This window comes from Esox lucius, chromosome 19 (assembly GCF_011004845.1).
Source record: "Esox lucius isolate fEsoLuc1 chromosome 19, fEsoLuc1.pri, whole genome shotgun sequence".
NCBI lineage: Eukaryota > Metazoa > Chordata > Actinopteri > Esociformes > Esocidae > Esox > Esox lucius.
The window spans coordinates 19,814,996-19,839,732 of record NC_047587.1 but is presented as its reverse complement, the minus strand read 5'-3'; the positions used below and the strand labels follow the sequence as shown (position 1 = coordinate 19,839,732).

At 40.1% G+C, this 24,737-nt stretch overlaps 1 protein-coding gene across 8 annotated transcripts in view; it reads left to right on the top strand.

Moving 5' to 3' along the window:
- The window catches only part of shank3a (SH3 and multiple ankyrin repeat domains 3a), a 307,884-nt gene that overhangs the window by 114,429 nt on the left and 168,718 nt on the right, over positions 1 to 24,737 (top strand). The window contains exon 1 of one of the 8 annotated variants that reach the window (XM_020040544.3): positions 5,948 to 6,091. The exons of 6 other annotated variants lie outside the window; for them this stretch is intronic. Coding sequence is in view for 1 of the 2 variants with exons in the window: in XM_020040540.3 (XP_019896099.3) it covers positions 6,001 to 6,096 (96 nt within the window). In the remaining variant the exon portion in view is untranslated. Of the gene's footprint in view, positions 1 to 5,947; positions 6,097 to 24,737 lie in introns of those variants that run through there. One more of the 8 variants, XM_020040540.3, reaches the window with a different exon arrangement.

Below are 24,737 nucleotides of genomic sequence, written 5' to 3'. Positions count from 1 at the left end.
ATTTTCAACCAATTCCATTGGTCCTAAAGACAACACCTGGCCTATTGTACAGTAACATGGAAATCGAACTAGCCAAATGATTCAACACAGGTTATCCATAGAATTAAATCACTTACTATATTTCTCCATGGCTCAATGTTGGATGCATTTAGAATGCAATAATATAGCTTTTTAAAAGGATAGCAAATAGAAAGCATGAATAGGCCATTGTTTGTGGGCATGTACATCTAAAGTTTGACACAGTTGACTGGAGATTTAAATGTCAGACTACTGTAAACCCTAAACAGCTGACACACATCTCTCATGTCTTAGCAACTTGTGTAAGTCTTCAGATGTCGAACCTAAACTTTAACTTTTTTATGGGAAAGGAATTACGTTAACCTAGGGGAGCTTAAAAAAGCTTAATAAAATGTCCATGTTAAATATACTGTATATCAGTGGCTCCCAACCAGTGGTACTAGGATCCCTGGAGGTTCTTGTCCAATCAACAGGGGTACTTGAGAAGACTCCTGCCACCACGCGCTTACTACTAAAATGAATGTGTGGGGGTACTTTGGGGGTACACAGATGAGAACAATATTCTGTTGGTGGTACAGTAACTGAAAATGGTTGGGAACCACTGTGTACCTCATGGAAAATTTGCCAAATTGCAAAAATGGCTCTCATTTGGATTTTTGCTTGGTCTGTCATGGTCAACAGCAGTATCATTTAGTTTTTTCTTCTAGCAGGACAACAATAAGCCACTATGTGTTATTTGCACTGACTGGTTATTTGCAGTACTTCCATTCTCCCCAGTTTGTATAGGATGAGTCAAATGAGTAATATAGAAAAATGTCTGCTTCTTTGTTTGTATGTTATTCAATCATATTTTTATGTTAATCATATTGTCTTTGTTTTAATATCCTTATCAGTCTTAACGTATTTGGCTTAATATGCTAATCAATCATATTGTCTTTATTTATATATTTTAGTTATTGTATTTTTTTTTATATGTGAATCAATCATTTTGTTATTGTTTATACATTTTAATCATATTGTATTTGTTTTATATTGTGAATCAATCATATAGTATTTATTTATATATTTTTATCACATTGTATTTGTTTCTATATGGTGATCAATCATATCATATTTGTTTCTATATTTAAATCAATCATATCGAATTTAGAATTCCTTCCAAAGAATCAACCCCATCTGGCTGGCTGGGTAGTAGCTGACGATCACCTGACATTACGCCTGCAGTAGCAGCTTAACAGTATTACTGTACATGATTCACTAATGTAATATGATGCAGGCCTGACAGAGATGTCTCTGTCCATAATTATATCACATATTATCTCCCCCCAGTTCTCATCCACCAGGTGACAGCTGTCTGGATTATGGGAGGCCTTACATACAAACTCCCGATTCTACTCACTAACTCACTCATGTCCTTACATCTTATATGCCTTGTTAGTATCCTGCTAACCCTCTCCATGTCAAATGTTTTGGTCAGAGTGGGCTGTGGGAAAGAGGTGTTATCCCCCTTCTGTAACTCTAGGACTGAAGGAAGGAGCACAGAGCCGCTGTGGTGAGGATAGGTGGAGATGACTGGACCAAGACAGAGCATGTTGGTCAGGCCCCTATATACTATATAGACAAGTGTGTAGTGTGTACAATTACACACTCACGCAGTACATGCTCACACACACATATACCCCTGACACCCCCATGCTCACTTTCCATAGAATCATAAACCTTCCCATTCCATAGACACACAGGTTAGTTATCTAAATGGGGACACCGGTGTTCATTGCCCTTATCAAATGTATCAAATGTATTTATAAAGACCTTTTTACATCAGCAGTTGTCACGAAGTGACCTTATCTGAACTCCGGAACCAAACCTTAACCCATTTGTCTAACCTTAACCCTAATTCTAACCGAACCCCAAAAGTATCTTTTACCCTTAACCTAACCCAAGCCAAAATAATTTAATTTCAATGCTGAATACATTCCCCATTAGTTGTGTTTTCCTGATTAAACCTCAGTTAGGGTATGTTTTTGTCAACAATATGTAGTTAAGTCAAAAACTCACACACTGTCTCACACACACACACACACACACACACACACACATTACCCCACCCCAGGGCAGTTAAGAGAGACAAAGAGGGAATAGAGCGAAAGGGGTGGCACTTATTAACGCACTAGTTGGCAATGTGGTCACTGATGTGGTTACACACAACCTACCTCTGCCTTCCCTACAACATACTAGAACAAGACCTCACTAACCTACCTCTGCCTTCCCTACAACATACTAGAACAAGACCTCACTAACCTACCTCTGCCTTCCCTACAACATACTAGAACAAGATCTCACTAACCTACCTCTGCCCTGCCTACAACATACTAGAACAAGACCTCACTAACCTACCTCTGCCCTGCCTACAACATACTAGAACAAGACCTCACTAACCTACCTCTGCCTTCCCTACAACATACTAGAACAAGACCTCACTAACCTACCTCTGCCCTGCCTACAACATACTAGAACAAGACCTCACTAACCTACCTCTGCCCTGCCTACAACATACTAGAACAAGACCTCACTAACCTACCTCTGCCCTGCCTACAACATACTAGAACAAGACCTCACTAACCTACCTCTGCCCTGCTTACAGCAGGGCTGTGTGTTTCTCTTCCTAAGCCCACTCTGCAGCGCCCTGATAAAGGGACTTGTCATTGCAGCCAGTGCCTGTATTATATACCTTATTATGAGAGGCTATTGTAGGTGTCATCAGTATTATCCAGAGAAACAGCCTCTGTGAGTTGATTGTATTGTGAGGCCCTCTTTTTATGGCAGTATTTGTGTTGAAATATGTTGGTGTGATTAGTTTATACTAGAGATGAAGCGGAATGACACACACACACACACATGCAAAGGCACACACATACACAGAGACTGATGTATGACAGAGCGTGTGAGGATATCACCTGTGGGGAATCCGTTTGAGAAAAGCTCCCCTTATGGCTAATCTGTTAGAAAAACGGAGAGAGCAACACACTCTGTCCAGGTAGACATGCTGCAGTAGGAGTCCCTGTTTCTCATTCATGCAGCGTCTGTAGTGCAACTCACCGATACAGGCTGCAGCACAGAGGCATGGAGAGACACTTCACATTCTTTTTTCATCTTTTTCACAATCATACTGTGCAGGCCTATGGTGCCTGTTCAGTTATCTTAGCTATATTTGGCCATTTTGCTTAAGATATGTTAGGGATACAAATGAATGACATACTGCTATGGCCCTAGCAAAATTATCATTACTGCTTGTAATACTACTACTAATAATACTATGATGACTACTACTTCTGCTACCACTAATACTACTAGTTTTAATATTGCTGCTACCACTAATACTACTAGTTCTACTACTGTTGCTACCATTAATACCACTAGTTCTACTACTGCTGCTACCACTAATGCTACTAGTTCTACTACTGTTGCAACCACTAATACTACTAGTTCTACTACTGCTGCTACCACTAATACTACTAGTTCAACTACTGTTGCTCCCACTAATACTATTAATTCTACTACTGTTGCTCCCACTAATACTACTAGTTCTACTACTGTTGCTACCACTAATACTACTAGTTCAACTAATGTAATTACCACTAATACTACTAATTCTAACACTGCTGCTACCACTAATACTACTAGTTCTACTACTGCTGCTAACACTAATACTATTAGTTCTAATATTGCTGCTACCACTAATACTACTAGTTCTACTACTGCTGCTACCATTAATACCACTAGTTCTACTACTGCTGCTACCACTAATACTATTAGTTCTACTACTGCTGCTACCACTAATACTATTAGTTCTACTACTGCTGCTACCACTAATACTACTAGTTCTACTACTGCTGCTACCACTAATACTACAAGTTCTACTACTGTTGCTACCACTAATACTACTGTTTCTACTGCTGTTGCTACCACTAATACTACTAGTTCAACTACTGTTGCTACCACTAATACTACTAATTCAATTACTGTTGCTACCACTAATACTATTCATTCTACTATTGTTGCTACCACTAATACTACTGTTTCTACTACTGTTGCTACCACTAATACTACTAGTTCTACTACTGTTGCAACCACTAATACTATTAGTTCTACTACTGCTGCTACCACTAATACTATTCATTCTACTACTGTTGCTACCACTAATACTATTCATTCTACTACTGTTGCTACCACTAATACTACTAGTTCTACTACTGCTGCCACCACTAATACTACTGTTTCTACTTCTGTTGCTCCCACTAATACTACTAGTTCTACTACTGTTGCTACCACTAATACTACTAGTTCTACTACTGTTGCTACCACTAATACTATTAATTCTACTACCTTTGCTACCACTAATACTATTAATTCTACTACTGTTGCAACCACTAATACTATTAATTCTACTACTGTTGCAACCACTAATACTATTAATTCCACTACTGTTGCTACCACTAATACCACTAATTAAATTACTGTTGCTCCCACTAATACTATTAATTCTACTACTGTTGCTACCACCAATACTATTAATTAAATTACTGTTGCTACCACTAATACTATTCATTCTACTACTGTTGCTCCCACTAATACTACTTGTTCTACTACTGCTGCTACCACTAATACTAATAATTCTACTACTGTTGCTCCCACTAATACTACTAGTTCTACTACTGTTGCTACCACTAATACTACTAGTTCAACTACTGTTGCTAATACTAATACTAATAATTCTACTACTGTTGCTACCACTGATACTACTAGTTCTACTACTGTTGGTACCACTAATCATACTAGTTCTACTACTGTTGCTCCCACTAATACTATTAATTCTACTACTGTTGCTCCCACTAATACTACTAGTTCTACTACTGTTGCTACCACTAATACTACTAGTTCAACTAATGTAATTACCACTAATACTACTAATTCTACTACTGCTGCTACCACTAATACTACTAGTTCTACTACTGCTGCTAACACTAATACTACTAGTTTCCACTACTGCTATTATGGGTACAGATACTTTGCTGATGCTACTGCTAATACTACTATGATTACTGGAACTAGTACCACTACTATTTCTACTGCTACCAGTACTACTACTGCTGCTACAACTACTACTATTACTACTGCTACTACTTGTGCTACAGCCATACAGTTACCCCTCCCTCACTCATCTATCCATCTTTTTTCACTATCTCCTCCCTTTCCCCTACCACAATCTCTTTCCTCATTTTCCTCTTTCACTCTCTTTCTCCCCACTCAGTTTTCCCTCCATCTCTTTGTCTCCGTCGACATCCTGCAAAATCTCCCCTGGATTTCTGTGTGGGTCTGTGCATGCGCATTAGTGAGCGTGCGCATGTGTGTGTGTGTGAGAGAGAGAGCATGTGTATGTATGAATTTATATATGTGCGAGTGTGCTTCGCTGTACAAATGCGAGCGGGTGAATGAGTTAGTGTGAGAGGAGGAAAGCCACAGAGAGGAGAGAAGAGAGGAGAGGAGTGGAGAAGAGAGGAGTGGAGAGGAGAAGAGAAGAGAGGAGTGGAGAAGAGAGGAGTGGAGAGGAGCAGAAGAGAGGGAGGAGTTCTGGATATGGGGCCATGTGCAGGATGTTTTGGTGCTGGGACCGTAACTGATCCATGGCGGAGTGTGTATGTCTGTGAGTCGGTGAGTGACTGAGTGTGTGTGTGTGTCTGTGTGTCGGTGAGTGACTGAGTGTGTGTGTGTCTGTGAGTCGGTGAGTGACTGAGTGTGTGTGTGTCTGTGAGTTGGTGAGTGACTGAGTGTGTGTATGTCTGTGAGTCGGTGAGTGACTGAGTGTGTGTGTGTGTCTGTGAGTCGGTGAGTGACTGAGTGTGTGTGTGTCTGTGAGTCGGTGAGTGACTGAGTGTGTGTATGTCTGTGAGTCGGTGAGTGACTGAGTGTGTGTATGTATGTATGTGTGAGATGGGGTCTGCTCTGGGCAGAAGAGATGCAGCGGTGAGACAGGAGAGGAAATCAAGAGAAGCCAGGAAAGCCAAACTCAATAGTAAGGTATCCCACTCTTTCTGTCCATTCTATTTGTTCTATTTCCTTGTGTAACTCTCATTCTCTGTCTTTTACCCTCTCTCCGGCTGTTTCTCAGTCGTTGTGCGCTGGTGCCTGTTAGCAGTGTGAGGATGAGAAGTGCTGCAGTTCTGTGTGATAGCTACTCCTCCAGCATGCTAATGTTTCTGGCTCTGCACGGTTTTGGTCTTATAGACACACTGTGCTTGTGTTTGGGGTACCCACACACACGCGAGATTGCATACCCATTTACTGATTCATGTTTACGTGTGCATGCACATATGTGTGTGTGTGTGTGTGTGTGTGTGTGTGTGTGTGTGGGGGGGGGGTCAGTGGGAACTTCCAAGGGACAGTTGTGGCCTCTGTAATGTATTATCATAATCCTCTGTTTTTGTCACGCCCCTTATGACCCTGGAGTGATGCTCTTAGGGACAGGGTTGGACACTGAGATGATTGTTTGCCCGTCCGTGTGTGCGTCTGTAACATTTACATTAGAATAATTTAGTCATCAGTCTTATCCTGAGCTAACAGTGAGGGCATTTGTCCTAGTTACACATTGGAATATCCCAGCCCACCACGGTACCACAGGGGTCCAAGACGGGTCACATAGTGGGGGAGGACAGAGCCAGGGTAAAGAAGAGGTCTCACCAAACACTGCAAATCGCACACGGTCTAGGGAAGTGCTCTGTTCCGGTTCTGAGAAATGGCAGGCGTTATGTCAATGGTCATCTGATCATTGTAGTACCACGGGGTTGGTTGGGCTTCACTCCACCGACTTGGATCAGGGAGTGCCCGTGGTTGTAGACATTGCGCCGTGGTCGAAGCAGCAGTAATCTGTCCGAAGGGCTTGTAGCCCTTGCAGAAACACATTATAGCGAGGGAGTATCATTAAATACGTGCACCAGTAACCGTGAACACTTTCTGAATGACTGAAGTTGTCTATGTTTTGGTGGCAGAATGTGTGTTGTTGTTGAAGGTGCGTTGGTTTAGCTCGCAAAATATGGTCCTCTGTGTAAATACCCAATTCTGCCTAATGAGCAAGCCGACCCGTGTGTGTGTGTGTGTGTGTAAATGTTTGTAAATGTGAGTACAGGCATATGGTATACATTGAGTAAGTGATTGTCAAAGAACGGAAGATCTCTATTTGTTGCTTCCACTGTGTCTGTTGATGTTATGTGACTGGGTGCAGGGTTTAGGGTTTTAGGCCCATCCTGTCTCAAGCTGTGTAAGGAAGTGCAGGTAAGCCCCAAACACACAGTATGTTAACTCAAGTACAGAGTATGGGAAAAGAGAGGGAAATGGTGACTAAGGAGATGGGGGTGAGAAAGAAGAGAGAGGTCACAGAAAGTTATCAACTGAAGGGGAATGAAAAGGACATGGAAAAGGATGGACCGTGAATTAGAGAGTGATGGCAGAGAAAGAGAGAACAAGAGATTGATTGTGGTGTGGTCAGGGTATTGTTCTGAATACAAGCCATGTAGAGACTTCAGCCTGGAGCACTGAAGTACTAGACGCTACACCAAACAACTCAGCATGGCTCCAGCTCTCACTCTTCCTCTCTTTCCCTCGACAGTTGCCATATCTCAATTTGTGCCTGTTTCTCAATGCAAATGATGTGGCAAAAAGGAATGTGAAATGTTGTGGTTTATAAATCCAGACCCATAACTGAGTGTTCTTGTTTCTGTGTTATTTGACATCCTACTGCATCGTTGGGTCAAGTAACTCCACTTGCCATAATGTCTGCTTATCACTAGCTGCTCATTCATGTCCTTCCCCTGCCAAAATGATTTAGACAAACTGTCAGTTGAAGCTGGCGTTTGGGATTGATATGTGGTGTGGCAGGCTGGTTGGCTGGAGTGAGACTCCGGACAGGAGCGAGAACAAACGTATGTCAGTGATTTTGTGGACAGATTCAGAGTGATTCTATAGTGTCTCTATACTGTATGAGAGCTCTCGCTGTGTCCGCCTGTCTGTCCATCAGACAGTCAGTCGGTCAGTCAGTCTGTGGGCACATGACTGTTCCTGATTCAGCTCTTCTTTTCTATGGCCTGTTTGATGACTCCATGCATTCTTCACATTCTCCATGCCCACCCCAGAAAAAAGCCACCGCTCCACCCTCCACCCTACTGACATAAACACTGTGTTGAAGTTGTTCTTTGTGATATTGGGTTATTAACTGATGGAACATATGCACCTATAATTATTGTGGTTTTATTAAGTATGTTGGGCAGAGCCAGTGATGTAGTGGAGGTTAAACCACCGTAAACACCATGCATGCCTTTCTATTTGTCAAATGGCATTGTTCATTTAGTTACCGACTTTTTGTAGTGCTCCCAGAGTTGTTCAACACTAAGAACGTTGATATTATTGATGTGAATTCTAATAATGCCAGCTTGTTTTCAAATGTTAGGATTGTGATTAAAATGCTTGTTATGTTCACTTCCTCACACTGGGGTTGCCTCGTAAACAGTGCATTGATTCACCACTATATTCAATAGCAAACTCCACCCACCCACGTGCACGCCTCAGACTGAGGCTTTAATCAAACTAAAACGCCACAGACAGAGATAAACTAATCTATTGTAGAAAAATGGTAAATAGTCAGATGGTGAATAAAATATTTGCTGATATTTTTGTCAAGTGGCTAGCTAGCTGCCATAGCTAGCCAGCTAATTAGTTCAATGCAATATCTCTGGTCACATAAATACATACTGTGTTAGCCACTGATAACACTAACTTTATAACTAGTTAACTGGCTAGCGAATATATGATAATAAGCAAATATAACGTACTGTAGATTGTCTGAGCCGTTCGGGTAAAATTTCAGTAGCAGTTAATGTATTAGCTATTTAATCAGTAAATAATGTAAGTGCAGTGAAGAAGAATTCCCATGCCAATAAATAATAATTGTAAACTTTGCTTTACAGAGAGTAGTGAGACAGACAGGGATGAGGAACACTGCTGAGGCAGGCTGTAATGCAGGAAGAAAATAAAAGAGAGGTTAGTGCTTTGGTAGTGGAATTAATACATTGTGTTGATCAGTGGATTTGGCAGGCCTTTTAAGTGGGTAAATAAAGGAAGCCTAGTCAGGTACTTATACTGGCTTTATAGAGTAGTGATATATTGATTGAATATTGGTTGTTACTGGTTATGCATGACGGTTATGTACATTTATAAATTGTTTATTGTCACATACTATACATTCACACTGGTGCACATAAGCAGTTTACAATACATATTTGCAGTGCAACCTAGGGCTGGGCAATATGGCCCAAAACTTTCATCACAATATATATTCAAGATCAGTGAAGATATAGTTATTTCTACATGTTTCTTCATTATCATCTTAAAATATACTTCATCCCAATTTAAATATCCTTTTTCATTCTGATTAAATTATTAGCAAAATATAAATTATTTTGATATAAGCGATTACATTATTTTTACTATAAAATTATTTAAAATTATATATATTTTTAAATGATCACCCAGCCCTAGTGTAGCTCAAATGAGATAATAAACATTGATGTGATTACAAATATTTTTTTCTGGAAACTGGTCTCTGGATTTTGTGTAATTTATAGAAATGTACACGAGGCCTTTCTTGATACAGTTTAAATATGTCCTATGATTGTTTGTCTTAACACAATCACCCAGAGGAGTTTATAGTTTACCCACCTTTTTTCCCATTACAGTGCTTGACAGAGCATACTTACTACAGTACCAAATCGTTTGGAAAAACCAGTCAAAAGCTACCAAGATATTATTGGTAATATTGGTGTGTTTTCGAACATGTTTGTTTGGTAATGACTGAATTCCTCCTGCCCTCCTAAACAACACATGTTTTATACATTCAGTGGGCTATTTGGCTCCCTGTCTATCTGTGACTGTACTGTGCCATCAGAGAAGGGAGGGTAGGTGGGTGACCTCAGCGATGTTGCATGCAGAAAACCCTTGCTCTGCATGTGTGCTTGTGTACTGGTCAGTGGGGCTGAGGGATGGGCCACTCCAGCTGTATTTGTATCAGTGAGCCAGTCAGGCTAGCCCTGCTCGAAACTAACCTGTCTACAGTCGAAGAATAGTCACCATGCTGCAACACACTGAGAAAATCTGCAGGAGCAGAGCAACAGAGGTTAGACACCACATGTACATCTAATGAGCGAGGAATATACCATTTTATGGTTCAGAAAGTCTTTAGACAAGTAGGCAATCCTAAATTTCAATTAGTGTGGAGATACCAGAAAGCTTAAGGACTTTAACCATGAATTTTGCTTGTTTTTGGCTGTGAGTGTTATATCATGTATTTTGTTTGTACATTCTGCATGCTAGGTTCAACAAAACAAGGTTTAGGCAATTTTAAATTCCACCCAGCAGTGTTTGAAAATAAACAAAGTAAAGTAAAGCAGTTATGCTATGTTTTCATGGAGTATGTTTCTGAAAGATATTACAATTCAGTTTACAATGCAGTTTTTTTGAGTGATAATTTTCACTCCTAGTCAAACCGAACGGAAGCTGGCCCTTAAGTCATCGGATATTAGAATCCCTTTTCTCCTAACCTTATACTCTTGAACTTAGTCTGGGTCTTGATTGTGGACATTATAGATCTAGAATGCATTTGGCCCATAATAGTTTTATTGTTTTTCTATGGTAGAGTTCAGAAAGGCTTCCATTTGTTTGTTTGTGTGCATTTTATAATCTGGCCAGGATTTTTAGGTTTTTAGATTAAATTAACATTTCAAAATGTTATAGTGAAATACATGAACAGCAAGGAATACAGTGGCTTTTTTCATGCAGTTTTCAAACAGGACATGCTATACACACTAGATCTAATAGAACTCATACTTGGTAACTTACATTGTACTGGCATCTATGCCGGAAAATAGTAAATGATTTCCCATAAACTATTTGTTTTGCTAACGTTTACACTTTTAGCTAACATTGCTTGTTTTTTGGTTAACTCAATACAAATGTAAGCTAATGTGTTAGTTAATGTTTGCAAATTATTTCCCTTGTTAAAAATGTTTAGCCTATAACTTCTACTCCTTGCTTGTGTTCCAACTATAGGTGTGACCAATGCTTGACTTGGAAATAAATAAGTGCAGGAACTGTCTTTTCCAAGTTTTTCCATTAAACACAACCCTTACATTTTGGCCTTCAATTACCACACTAATAGGGCGCACTCTGTATGAGGTTTCTGGTCTCTGATCCTATAAATGTAACGTCTTTTGATGTTGTGCTCTTGCTGAAGGCACTTAGTAAAGTAACTGCTATGCTAGGCTAATGTATAAAACACAGATCAGCCTCTTTATCTGGAGTGCTGGGTTTGCAGGCATTTGATCCAACCCTGAATCACTCCTAAGCTTTTCAAGGTCCTGTCCTGTAGCTGATGTGTAAGCTAGTTAGAATGGGGCTGGGGCTGGGGTTGGGGACTGCATTCAGTAGTTGGATGGTTGTCCACCTTTGATGAAAATACTCATCTGTTTTTGTCTTTATTAAATGATTCCCTAATTCAACTAATGAAGCATCAAATGCATTAACTACTTCAAAAGAATATGGCTATAGATTAAAGTATATTAAACCATTAATCAGAGGAAATCTGCACAGTTGTAGTTTTTTTTGTCTATTCGGCTATTTAATTACCATTCAAAAAGCTAGAACAAACAGCTTCGGCCAAAATCATGGACTGGATGTGGCAGGAATGTAAATGCAATGCAGACCGTACATTAGAGCACAATCAAATACATTGAAGGGGCTGTTTTTTTATTATAAGAACATTCAGAAATATAACAGAATTTATAAGCTGTGACCAATAGATGCTACCTCGTGTTTTTAAGATGTTATTAGAACTAGCATACATGCTTTGCAGTTGATTAGTGACAATTACATGAAAGTATTGTTTGTTAGGGTTAACATCCATACAATCCAACATAGTGCAAAATGCTAATTCAAAGCAATAGGCTACATGTTGCTGGGGTGCAATAACATGAATTGCTTTATTTACCTGCAAGGCATATTTGTCCCTAGAGTTTCCATGAAATTTGCACTGGTTTGGTTGCATCCCACTGACCTCTCTATCACAATGTATAATTCTATAATTATGTCCAGTTTGTGTGGAAAATAGTTGTGATTCCTAAAACCGCAAAGGATTATAAAGGTGTCATACATTCAACCGATTAACAAGTAAGACTTTCATGTAACTGAGCTTGTTGTTTACTGACCAATGACTAGTTATGTCAAACTGGCACTAGTAATGTAAAACCAGGAGTAGTTGTGTCCAACCAGGAATAGTAGTTGTCAAACCAGCCGTAATTGTGTAAAACCAGGAGCGCTACAGTACAGTAATTCCCCATTTAATACCCACCCTGTGTATCAACCACACACATACATTTTATAGCTTTGTGTGTATACTAACCCGAGTGACAAGCACCCTAGCCACCACTAGGCATCGCTGAAGCTCAATGAGACAAGGTCAAAATTAACTTTTTGGCACACCTGCCAAGGGGACTGGTAGATAAAAACAAGCCAAGCATATTTTTTACCGTTCAAAATAATAAATATTTTTTAAATAGGGTGACATGTAACAAATTCATTTTAGTACATTTCATTGTAATAATAAGTTATTATGTTGTATCCAAACTTTTTTTTCCAATGACAAATGAGTTGTTTCCGGTTAGTTGTTTCATCTTTAATACTGGCCACACACAGAACAACTCGTCACCACTGCCTCAGCATCATACAGTAGCCAGCCTCTTTTAGTTCCTTTAGCCTCTTTTAGTTCCTTTATTTCTCACAAAACATAATTTTTGCTATGTGATGCTACAAACATGTTTTGTATGTATTGCAATTATGTCATCCCTTTAAACCCGTCTCTCTTCCTTGTCAACTTTCTTCACATTATTTGACAATAATTTCTTAATTAACATAATTCCCTAATAACCTAAGTACTCCCCCTCAATTAAACATTTTCTAAAACTGTTCATGAATAGCCTCCCATATTTCACTCTCCAAAGCTAATGAGCAAAAGCAGATTAGCAACAATAATAACAACAATCAGATTTTTTTTGTTTTAGAAAGATTTTTTTTCTCTACGTTTACTTATTAAGCTCTAACCATTTCTTAATGTGCTCCACCTTATAATGTTCTTTACCATACCATACCATATTATTTCAATAGTAATTTGTTCCATTTATATTTTACCTCACATACAGTGAGGGAAAAAATATTTGATCCCTTGCTGATTTTGTACGTTTGCCCACTGACAAAGAAATCTGTCTATAATTTTAATGGTAGGTTTATCTGAACAATGAGAGACCGAATAACAACAACAAAATTCAGAAAAATGCATGTCAAAAATGTTATAAATTGATTAGCATTTTAATGAGTGAAATAAGTATTTTATCCCCTCTCATTCAGAAAGATTTCCTTCTCCCAGGTTTCTTTTATACAGGTAACAAGCTGAGATTAGGAGCACACTCTTAAAGGGAGTGCTCATAATCTCAGGTTGTTACCTGTATAAAAGACACCTGTCCACAGAAGCAACAAATCAATCAGATTCCAAACTCTCCACCATGGCCAAGACGAAAGAGCTTTCCAAGGATGTCAGTGACAAGATTGTAGACCTACACAAGGCTGGAATGGGCTACAAGACCATCGCCAAGCAGCTTGGTGACAAGGTGACAGCAGTTGGTGTGATTATTCGCAAATGGAAGAAACACAAAAGAACTGTCAGTCTCCCTCGGTCTGGGGCTCCATGCAAGTTCTCACCTCGTGGAGTTGCAATGATCTTGAGAACAGTGAGGAATCAGCCCAGAACTACACAGGAGGATCTTGTCAATGATCTCAAGGCAGCTGGGACCATAGTCACCAAGAAAACAATTGGTAACACACTACGCCGTGAGGGACTGAAATCCTGCAGCACCCGCAAGGTCCCCTGCTCAAGAAAGCACATGTACAGGCCCATCTGAATTTTGCCAATGAACATCTGAATGATTCTGAAGAGAACTGGGAGTTAGTGTTGTGGTATGATTAGACCAAAATCAAGCTTTTTGGCATCAACTCAAATCGCCGTGTTTGGAGGAGGAGGAATGCTGCCTATGACCCCAAGAACACCATCCCCACCGTCAAACATGGAGGTGGAAACATTATGCTTTGGGGGTATTTTTCTGCTAAGGGGACAGGGCAACGTCACCTCATCAAAAGGACAATGGACGGGGCCATGTACCGTCAAACCTTCCCTCAGCCAGGGCATTTAAAGTGGGTCCTGGATGGGTATTCCAGCATGACAATGACCCAAAACACACAGCCGAGGCAACAAAGGAGTGGCTCAAGAAGCAGCACCTCAAGGTCCTGGAATGGCCTAGCCAGTCTCCAGACCTTAATCCCATAGAAAATCTGTGGAGGGAGCTGAAGGTTTGAGTTGCCAAACATCAGCCTCCAAACCTTAATGACTTGGAGAAGATCTGCAGGAGGAGTGGGACCAAATCCCTCCTGAAATGTGTGCAAACCTGGTGGCCAGCTACAAGGAACGTCTGACCTCTGTGATTGCCAACAATCACAGAACATTCATTTTCTAACATTTTTGACATGTGTTTTTCTTGATTTCTTTGTTGTTATTCTGTCTCTCACTGTTCAAATAAACCTAACATGAAAATTATAGACTGATCATTTCTTTGTCAGTGGACAAACATACAAAATAAGCAGGGGATCTAATAATATTTTCCTTTTAAAATGCACACACTAGACATTGCAGACCATTATTTTGAAGGGAAACTAATAATAGTTGTGTTAGTTTTGAGCAGTTATTGGGCTAGAAATTGTTGCTTAACTTGGCAAAACTGCGCTAGCTTGATAATCTGAATGTCAGGTGCAGCATGTTGTTGCTCTGCTCTGATATTTGACTCGATAGTATGATAGTAAACTGCTGAGATGGAAAATGCGCTGAGCATGATAAAAAAATATGTCATAAAAAATATTCAGTTTTTCTGTAGTGGACTTATCATTGCCTATCTCCACCGCTCTGATTACAATAAGAGGGAAACATTGTGTACAAACATTTACCTGCCAGTGTAGATTACTCGCCAAATGTAAAATCGACACGAATTTGGCGGGTGTTAATTTCAGACCCTGAAAGCAACCATCTTCGATTAGTAATCCATCCAATTGCACCACCTTTTCTGGGATCCCTGGATCGCTGTTCTGCTAAGAGTCAAACTAAGACTCGCAACTACACAGTTAACTGCTAGGCAGTGACTTTACAGACATTAAATCATAGCCATATGTAAAACTATTGTTGTAATATTATAACATACTGAGGTAATGGTAAATTGAATGGGAGACGGCTGAAGAATGACTTCCCCAACACTATATTTCAGTGAACTTGTTTAGAGACAGTTGAGGCCTTTTTGCTGAACGTACAGAGGGGATATCAGATATAATTTAGGAAAACAAAGATAATGGCCACTTTGCTATAGGATCTTACCAGTCTGTTAACACAGTTTTAGCAACTAAACATTTTCATACACTTTCCATACCACCATCATGAGTCAGGTGAATTAGGATTTTATTTGATTATTTAACAATATGTATTCATAAAAAATATATATGAGGAGTTAACAGCACACAGTATCACCTTCAAATAAATGTAGTGGAAGGCTGTTCTGTTCAAATAGTTATTGGATGTTGCTTTTATGTCGAGCTGGCTGCTTTGGGTAAAAGATGCAGGTGGGACGCAGCACCTGTTCACTGTACAACCACACTGATGACATTTGTATGTACCTTGGCTACATGAGGGAGCTGGTAAGGATGGGACACCTATTGGATATTGAATAACTTCATTTTTAAGGTCAGAGTATTCTCCAATGCAAAATACACTTGACTTCTCTTAAGCAAGTTGTCATTAAAATAATCACAAATTAGCCTCTGGGAGTAGTTCTGTAAAAACCGGAATAACTGTGTCAAACCAATTGTTTTAGAGATGACCCAGGTGTTTGTTCCACCACTCTGCCCTGCTTGGACGTGTGAGAAGACCTGAACGCTTATGTCAGCACATGGCATGGAGCCTGCTCACCATGTGAAATAGGAATGACAGGGTGGTTTTGATGGCTGAGTTTGCAGTTGCCATAGGACAAATTCATGTTAGCAGAAAGTTGTTGTGTCGTCATTCTGTTAACAACCAATCTGCCCTTTTTTTACCCAAGTAAGCATGAAATTGTTTTAGTTAAATGTTCAGTGGACACAGAGATGTGTGGTTTGTTTAACTTGGCAATGCTTGGATTTTGTTTGGCGAACATTTTGACAAAAACCTGTAGCACTCCAAGGGTCCTTCCATCACAGTGAAATGATCTTAATAGCCTGTTGTTTTTGGATGTCTGTCCTTGAATAGAGAAGAAATGTGTGCAAAAATAGAAGAAGGGTTAAAACTATCATCTACTATATTTACTGTTACTACAATACTGGACTACTATTCTAGCACTAGCATTAGTACTGACTGTAGGCACATTACTGGCTGAGAGTGCTACCGCTTTGTCTCTTCTCTTTTCCATGTTCCCCCCTCCTCTTCCACCAACTCCTCTCTCAGGAAGAGGGAACAGATATCATCAGTGCAGAGGGGTAAATGGTAATGATCATCATTGTTCAGTGGTCTATGTGAGTGTTAGTGGACACTGAGAGACCATAGTGTGTTTTATATGAGTGATAGAGAGGCAGTGTGTAAACCAGTCATACATGGAAACAACCAAGGTGAACGATGAGTTGCTTGCTGTTGCTATGGTAACAGGACTCTTCTCGTGTGTGTGTGTGAGGGAGGGAGAGAGGGAGGGTGGGGGGGCAGAGAGAGGGGGAGGTAGGGGGAGAGAGGGAGGGAGGGAGAGGGGGGAGAGGGAGAGAGGGGGGGGGAGGACACAAATGTGTGTGGTGAGTTGAATTATTGTCATGAATCAGTAAAACTATGTCTGCTGGTGACTGTTTTCATCACCTCACAACCTATTTAATTTGTACACTCCACTTTCTGTCCTCTACAACTGGTGCCTGAACGTCTATGGCTATCACAAACCTGCCTTTCAATCTTCCTCTGACATGAGTGACCTCTGCCACTGACAGGGCAGTGTCTAGGCTGATTTGTAGTGGGTCGGATCTGCCCATCCTTCTGAAACTGCTGGTATTTGACTTTTCAGTCTCGTGTTTAAGTAGCCACAGAGAAAACAGCAGATAGCAACAACAATGGGACTAATGTTTGGATAACAGTCTGGTTCTTGTATATAGTTAGCTTGGTATAATGTACATCAGGGATTCTCCAGTCACTGGAGGTTTTGAATGGGTCGCAAGTGCAAAATGTATTTCTTTCTTCAATCAGTGTTTTTAATACGGAAATGCATACTATGGTCAAAACAAGAAAAGGTACCAGGCAACTCTGATTCAGCCGGCCCACAATTAGAAGGGACGAATGCTGTTGCCCTCACTGGATTCAAACCTCCAATGTGAGAGGCTGTCTTTAACCACTATTCCGCAAAGCTATACATATGCCGTGTGTCGGTGTAGAATTGAGCAATTGTTAGCGAGACTGAAGATGAACTTTACACTGCCAAAGCAATTTCATTTCATGGCTCAACAATGCTTGTTTTTTTTTCATTCGTGAATGACATTGATACAATAACCATCAATATAACTGACTTTAGTTTCAAGTGAAATGACTAGAGAATCGTGGAAACCCCTCATTTTAACTGCACAAGAAGTTCAGAGCTACTATATTTTAGGCTGTCCCAAAAAAGCATGCACAGATGCGTACTACCATAAATAGTCGGAATATAACCATAAACAATTTTATTTTAAGCTTACTATAACGTAGCTTCTGAAGGTTGTGGCCAGTTTTTGTCTATCCTGAACAAATCTTAATGCATTATATGCTTTAACTGCAGAGAGACTCGAACATTGGTTCCCGGGCGTCTGGTCTCCCTCATGGAGTCTGGTCAGAAACATGCACACCAGTAGCCCGCTGAAGGTCATTTTGTAGGGCTCCGACAGTGCTCCACCTTTTCCTCCTCGCACAAAGGAGCAGATACTGGTCCTGCTGCTGGGTTGATGTCCTTTTACGACCCTTTTCAGCTCTCCTTGTGTAACAGCCCAACTCCTGGCATCACCTCCATTCTCTCGAGACTGTACTGGGAGATGCAGAAAACCTTCTTGCGACGGCGTGTATGGATGTGCCATCCTGGGGGCGCCGGACTGCCTGTGCAACCTGAATGGGGCTACGGGTACCTATCTCATGCTACTAATAGTGACAAGGACACTTGAAAAACTAGAGTAGAATAAGTCTGGAAGGATAAGGAGAGAGGAATTGTCTGTGGCCACCACCTCCATTCCCTTTTTGGGGGTTGTCTTGCTGTTAACGCTTCATTGCACCTGTTGTCACTTTCATTTGTACCAAAACAGGTGACATTAATTCACAATCACTGATGGACAATCCAGTTAGGAAGCATAACTGATAGGTAGACCTGAAGTTTATTTCTATTGGTATTATACTGTGATGATTACATGTTCCCATTGTTTTTTTGAGCAGTATATAATAGCAGCACTATTGCAAAGACATTCTGGCCTTAAACAAGTAACCTGAATTTTTTATATGAGCAATATGAAATAATTGACAATAGAAAGGTGGGGATGCTTTTTCCTTGTGTAATACAATTGGCCTAGCATAAACAATTACTTTCCAGATGTCCAACAAAAACAAATGAAATGAAAAGTGCAAAGCAAACATTGGGTTGCATCTGGGACAAAATGGTTCAGTTTGGCACCCGAGGACAAACCTGTATTCATTACCACTGCCTTGAACATTACAGAACCACAACCATCATGTCCACATCCACTGTCCCATTACATCCTGATCTACATGTGCTGTCCTGAATACAGTTCTCTGTGTGTGTTAATGCTTATTCCCCTGTAACCAAGGCTAATGTCAGCTGGTCACAGACCATCAAACACACAGAGCCAGCTTGCCTTCTTCAGTGTGTGTAATAGTAATCTTGTGTGTTTAAGTCTGTGTACGAAGTTACCTGCATTCATTTACATATTTAAGTCCACTCTTTATTCCATTGACTTCATGTAACAGTGTCTGGTCAGCCGTAGCACTTGGGGCTGAAAACCTGTTAAATGAATAGCAGATATTTAGATTCCCAGTAGACATGACCAAAATAAAATTAGTTTCATACATGGTAACTAGTTTCTGCAAAAATCGAGACATTTCTGGGGGGGAAAATAGTTATGCTTTGCTGAGGTGTACTTACAAGCTACAGTTGTGCTCATAAGTTTGCATACCCGGGCAGAAATTGTGAAATGCTGGCATTGATTTTGAATACATGACTGATCATGCATAAAGAACTGTCTTTTATGTAAGGATAGTGATAATATGAAGCCATTTATTATCACATAGTTGTTTGGCTCCTTATTAAATCAGAATAATAACAGAAATCACCCAAGTGGCCCTGATCAAAAGTGTACATACCCTTGAATGTTTGGCCTTGCATCTCCAATGCCTTGCAAATGCCAGTCAGTACTGTTCAATCACTTATTACAAAGTGGAAAATTCAGGGATCTCTTGATACCAAGCCAAGGTCAGGTAGACCAAGAAAGATTTCAGCTAAAACTGCAAGAAGAATTGTTCGGGATAAAAGAAAAACCCACAGGTAATCTCAGGAGAAATACAGGCAGCTCTGGAAAAAGACGGGGTGGTTGTTTCAAGGAGGACGATATGACAATACTTGAACAAATGAGCTGCATGGTCGAGTTGCCAGAAAGAAGCCTTTACTGCGCCAATGCCACATAAAAGCCTGGTTACAATATGCCCAACAACACCTTGACATGCCTCACAGCTTCTGGCACACTGTTATTTTGAGTAATGAGACCAAAATAGAGCAACCATAAGCGCTAAGTTTGGAGAGGTGTCAACAAGGCCTATAGTGAACAGAATACCATCCTCACTGTGAATCATGGTGGTGGCTCACTGATGTTTTGAGGGTGTGTGAGCTCTAAAGGCACGGGGAATCTTGGGGAAAATGTATGGCAAGCTGAATGCAGCATGTTATCAGAATATACTGGCAGACAATTTGCATTCTTCTGCATGAAAGCTGCGCATGGGACACTCTTGGACTGTCCATCATGACAATTGCCCTAAGCACACGGCCAAATTGACCCTCCAGTAGTTACAGCAGAAAAAGGTGAAAGGAGTTCTGGAGTGGCCATCACTGTCTCCTGACGTTAATATCACAGAGCCGCTCTGGGAGATCTTAAACTTGCGGTTCATGCCGCACGACCAAAGACTTTGCATGACCTGGAGGCATTTTGCCAAGACGAATGGGCAGCTATACCACCTGCAAGAATTCAGGGCCTCATAGACAACTATTACAAAAGACTGCACACTGTGATTGATGCTAAAGGGGGCAATGCACAATATTAAGAACTAAGGGAATGCAGACTTTTGGGGTCAGTACATTTTTCTTTGTTGCCATGTTTTGTTTTATGAATGTGCCATTCTGTTATAACCTACAGTTGAATATGAATTCCATAAGAAATAAAAGCAATGTGTTTTGCCTGCTCACTCATATTTTCTTTAAAAATATATAAATACTTATATTACCAATTCTCCAAAGGTATGTAAACTTTAGAGCCCAACTGTATGTTAGGAATATAGGAAAATGGAAAGCAGAAAATGCTGTTAACATACAAATTGTGTTTGATCATATTCCTTTTAAATAGCATTGTGAGAATAAGGCTTGAAGTTACTGGGTTTTATATATATATATATATATATATATATATATAAAAGACAATCTCCTGAACTCCAAACTGAATGTCAGAATGGGAAAGAAAGGTGATTTAAGCAATTTTGAGCGTGGCATGGTTGTTGGTGCCAGACAGGCCGTTCTGAGTATTTCACAATCTGCTCAGTTACTGGGATTTTCACGCACAACCATTTCTAGGGTTTACAAAGAATGGTGTGAAAAGGGAAAAACATCCAGTATGCGGCAGTCCTGTGGGCGACAATGCCTTGTTGATGCTAGAGGTCAGAGGAGAATGGGCCAACTGATTCAAGCTGATAGAAGAGCAACTTTGACTGAAATAACTACTCGCTACAACCGAGGTATGCAGCAAAGCATTTGTGAAGCCACAACACGCACAACCTTGAGGCGGATGGGCTACACCGGGTACCACTCATCTCCACTACAAATAGGAAAAAGAGGACAGTTGAAGACTGGAAGAATGTTGCCTGGTCTGATGAGTCTCGATTTCTGTTGAGACATTCAGATGGTAGAGTCAGAATTTGGCGTAAACAGAATGAGAACATGGATCCATCATGCCTTGTTACCACTGTGCAGGCTGGTGGTGGTGGTGTAATGGTTTGGGTGATGTTTTCATGGTACACTTTAGGCCCCTTTGTGCCAATTGGGCATTGTTTAAATGCCACGGCCTACCTGAGCATTGCCCCTTTATGACCACCATGTACCCATCCTATAATGGCTACTTCCAGCAGGATAATGCACCATGTCACAAAGCTCGAATCATTTCAAATTGGTTTCTTGAACATGACAATGAGTTCACTGCACTGAAATGGCCCCCACAGTCACCAGATCTCAACCCAATAGAGCATCTTTGGGATGTGGTAGAACGGGAGCTTCGTGCCCTGGATGTGCATCCCACAAATCTCCATCAACTGCAAGATGCTATCCTATCAATATGGGTCAACATTTCTAAAGAATGCTTTCAGCACCTTGTTGAATCAATGCCACGTAGAATTAAGGCAGTTCTGAAGGCGAAAGGGGGTCAAACACAGTATTAGTATGGTGTTCCTAATAATCCTTTAGGTGAGTGTGTGTATATATATATATATATATATATATATATATATATATATATATATATATATATATATATATATATGGAACACATCATTATATATATTGAATCTATGACAGACATTTTGTAACTTTTCTCATAACTGAATATGATCATAATTAGTGACAATGCAAAATTTGCACCATTTAAAAAGAAACTGATGACGGATACTGATGTGTTCCATCTTCACTGAGCGATGCACATGCTCTATTCAACAGTCTGAAGACTTGACCTCAACTTGACCTTTATAACATGGTTGTGTATCTTTGTGATAGAGATACCAAGTATTATTTTGCTCTGACAAACCTGAATGAGCTGTGGCAAAGCCAATTGTCATTAGAATTCATGTAGTTAGGTAAATGGTGTCCACCTATGTGCAGTTAAGGTGTTTCACATAATTTCAGATTAAATACCTGTATAAACACCTATATCTGAGTCCCACAGTTGGTTAATACTCTTTATGAAAACATCTACAGGATGGCATATTCACAGCAAATCCATAATACGTTTCATGAAAATTTCCATTCAGTGCTTTGATATAAAACATTTCCAAGGGTAAAAAGTATAGTGAAGTCCTTTATTAAGAAATGGAGAGAATATGGCACAACTGTGAAGGCCACCAAGAGGCCTATGGTAACTAAAGGAGTTAGTCTTCCACAACTGAGCTGGAAGACACTTTGCATAGTGCAACAGTGCAACAAAAGTTACCTTTATAGGAGAGTGGCAAAAAGAGAACAACTTACATCAGATCTCATTTAGAAGGCATGTGGGAGACTAGAAGATTCTAGGGTCTGATAAGACCAAAATGTAGCCTTTTGGCCTGAATGCAAAGTTTGGCGCAAGGTTAACACCGCACATCATTCTGAGCACCTACAATGATGCTTGGGGGTAGCAGCATCATCCTATGGTGTGGCTTCTCTGCATCAGGTCCTGGAAGGTTTGTTGAAGATAATGCGCAAAATGGATGCAGCTGACTACAGAGAAATTCTGGAAGAAAACCTGTGGTAGTCCAAAAGAGACCTGGGACTTGGGAGAAAATGCATCTTCCAGCAGCATTCTCAATCCAAAGCTTCATGGAGCTTGGGGAATTTTGCAAAGAAGAATGGGAAAAAAATGACAGAAAGCAGCCAGATATATAAAACTGATAGAGACCGGTGTTATCTTTTGTTGATCAGTAACAAAAAACCCTGACTAAATCGTTTTTGAATTCATGTTGTAACACAATAAAATGTGTAAAAGTCAAGGGGGGTGAACTTTAGTTCTTTTGTCTGGGTAGTTTCATGACTTTGACATGTCGCTAATTGTGCATAATTCATTATTTTTATCATTAATACAATTATCATGAGTTTTTGAAATTGAGTACCAAAGAAGCAAGGCGTTCAGTGTGAAGCAAATCTATGTTGCCCCATCCACAGATTGTGCTTCATACAGACATTTTTATCGGAATTACTGCCCTTGTCTTTTCGTCAAGGAGGTTAACCTTAGAGTTACTCAGTGCTGTATACTGGAGGTCCTCCAACAGAACACAGTAGATTGTTATTCAATAGTAACAGACTGAAGCAGACCGTAGGGTTTCCCTATTGTGTCTTTTAGCATTATGCTTTAATACTGTTAGTTCTGGTTATTCAAGAGGATCTCACACATAGACCTCGAGTATGTTATGTACACAAACAGAGACACACAGTAAAACTCATTCTAATCCTGTCTCTAACTAGTGTGAAGTTGTCTCTGTAAGCAGCTCTGTCTCTCCCGGTGGAGTATAAACTCCCACATTAAACCCATAAGGTCCATTAATTTGTTCAGTTATGGAGCAGATTTACACAAACCAGTGACTGTAAGGCTCTACTGTAAGGCTCAATACACAAGCCTGTGTATTCCATTGCTTCTTTAATATATTTTAATGGTTATTGAGACAACATGACATACATCTCTTTGCACTTTGTCAATACTGCTGAATGATGATTTTATAAGGCAGGCCAATATTTAATCTGGATAATGCTTGAGAAAACATGCTGGTTACATGTGGGTTGGTTTCCCAAAAACTCTTCTGTGTCTTCTGTAAGAGCTGTATTTGACCAAATAAGGAAAAATGATGAGGAGTATGATGAGGCCATACCTGCACACCTTCACTATAGTTTAAAACGAACTACTGATCAGCACAATGGCTTGGCGACATTCACATGGCACTTCTCTCAATCTTTGCTTGGCACGTACTGTGGAGGTGTTTCCGACAAGGCCAGGTGAATTGGAAATGACAAAATTGGGAAGGGAGAGAAAATTGGTTAAAAAACATTGGAATAAGAAAGAAAAGTGGAGCCTTTCTGCTAAACATCCTGTAAGTGACACAACCATGTGCTTGTTACAAATTCAGCATTAAGATATAGCTGATTATATCCCTCTGTGATCAAGAGAAATTAGTCTTGCTTTAAATTTTGCAGTATCATTTTCAGATTTCTTTCATGTTTAGCTGTATAAATCCACCTAGGAACATTACTGGGGCATTCATTTGCTAGGCTCTTCTGCTTCATTTGCAATACCCAAAATCGGGCTGTGTTGCTCTGAGCTAGAGACAATTATATTTCCTCTTTATAAGGCCAGGAAATCTGTGCTGGCACTGCCGTTGCAAATGTTCTCACAGATTCCATCTGAATCAATTGACCAAACTGAGTCCAGGAGTGGGCAGAAGTTCCTGCTTGGCTATACCTGGTGATAACTGCACAATGGACACACTTTGCTCAGTGGTCCCA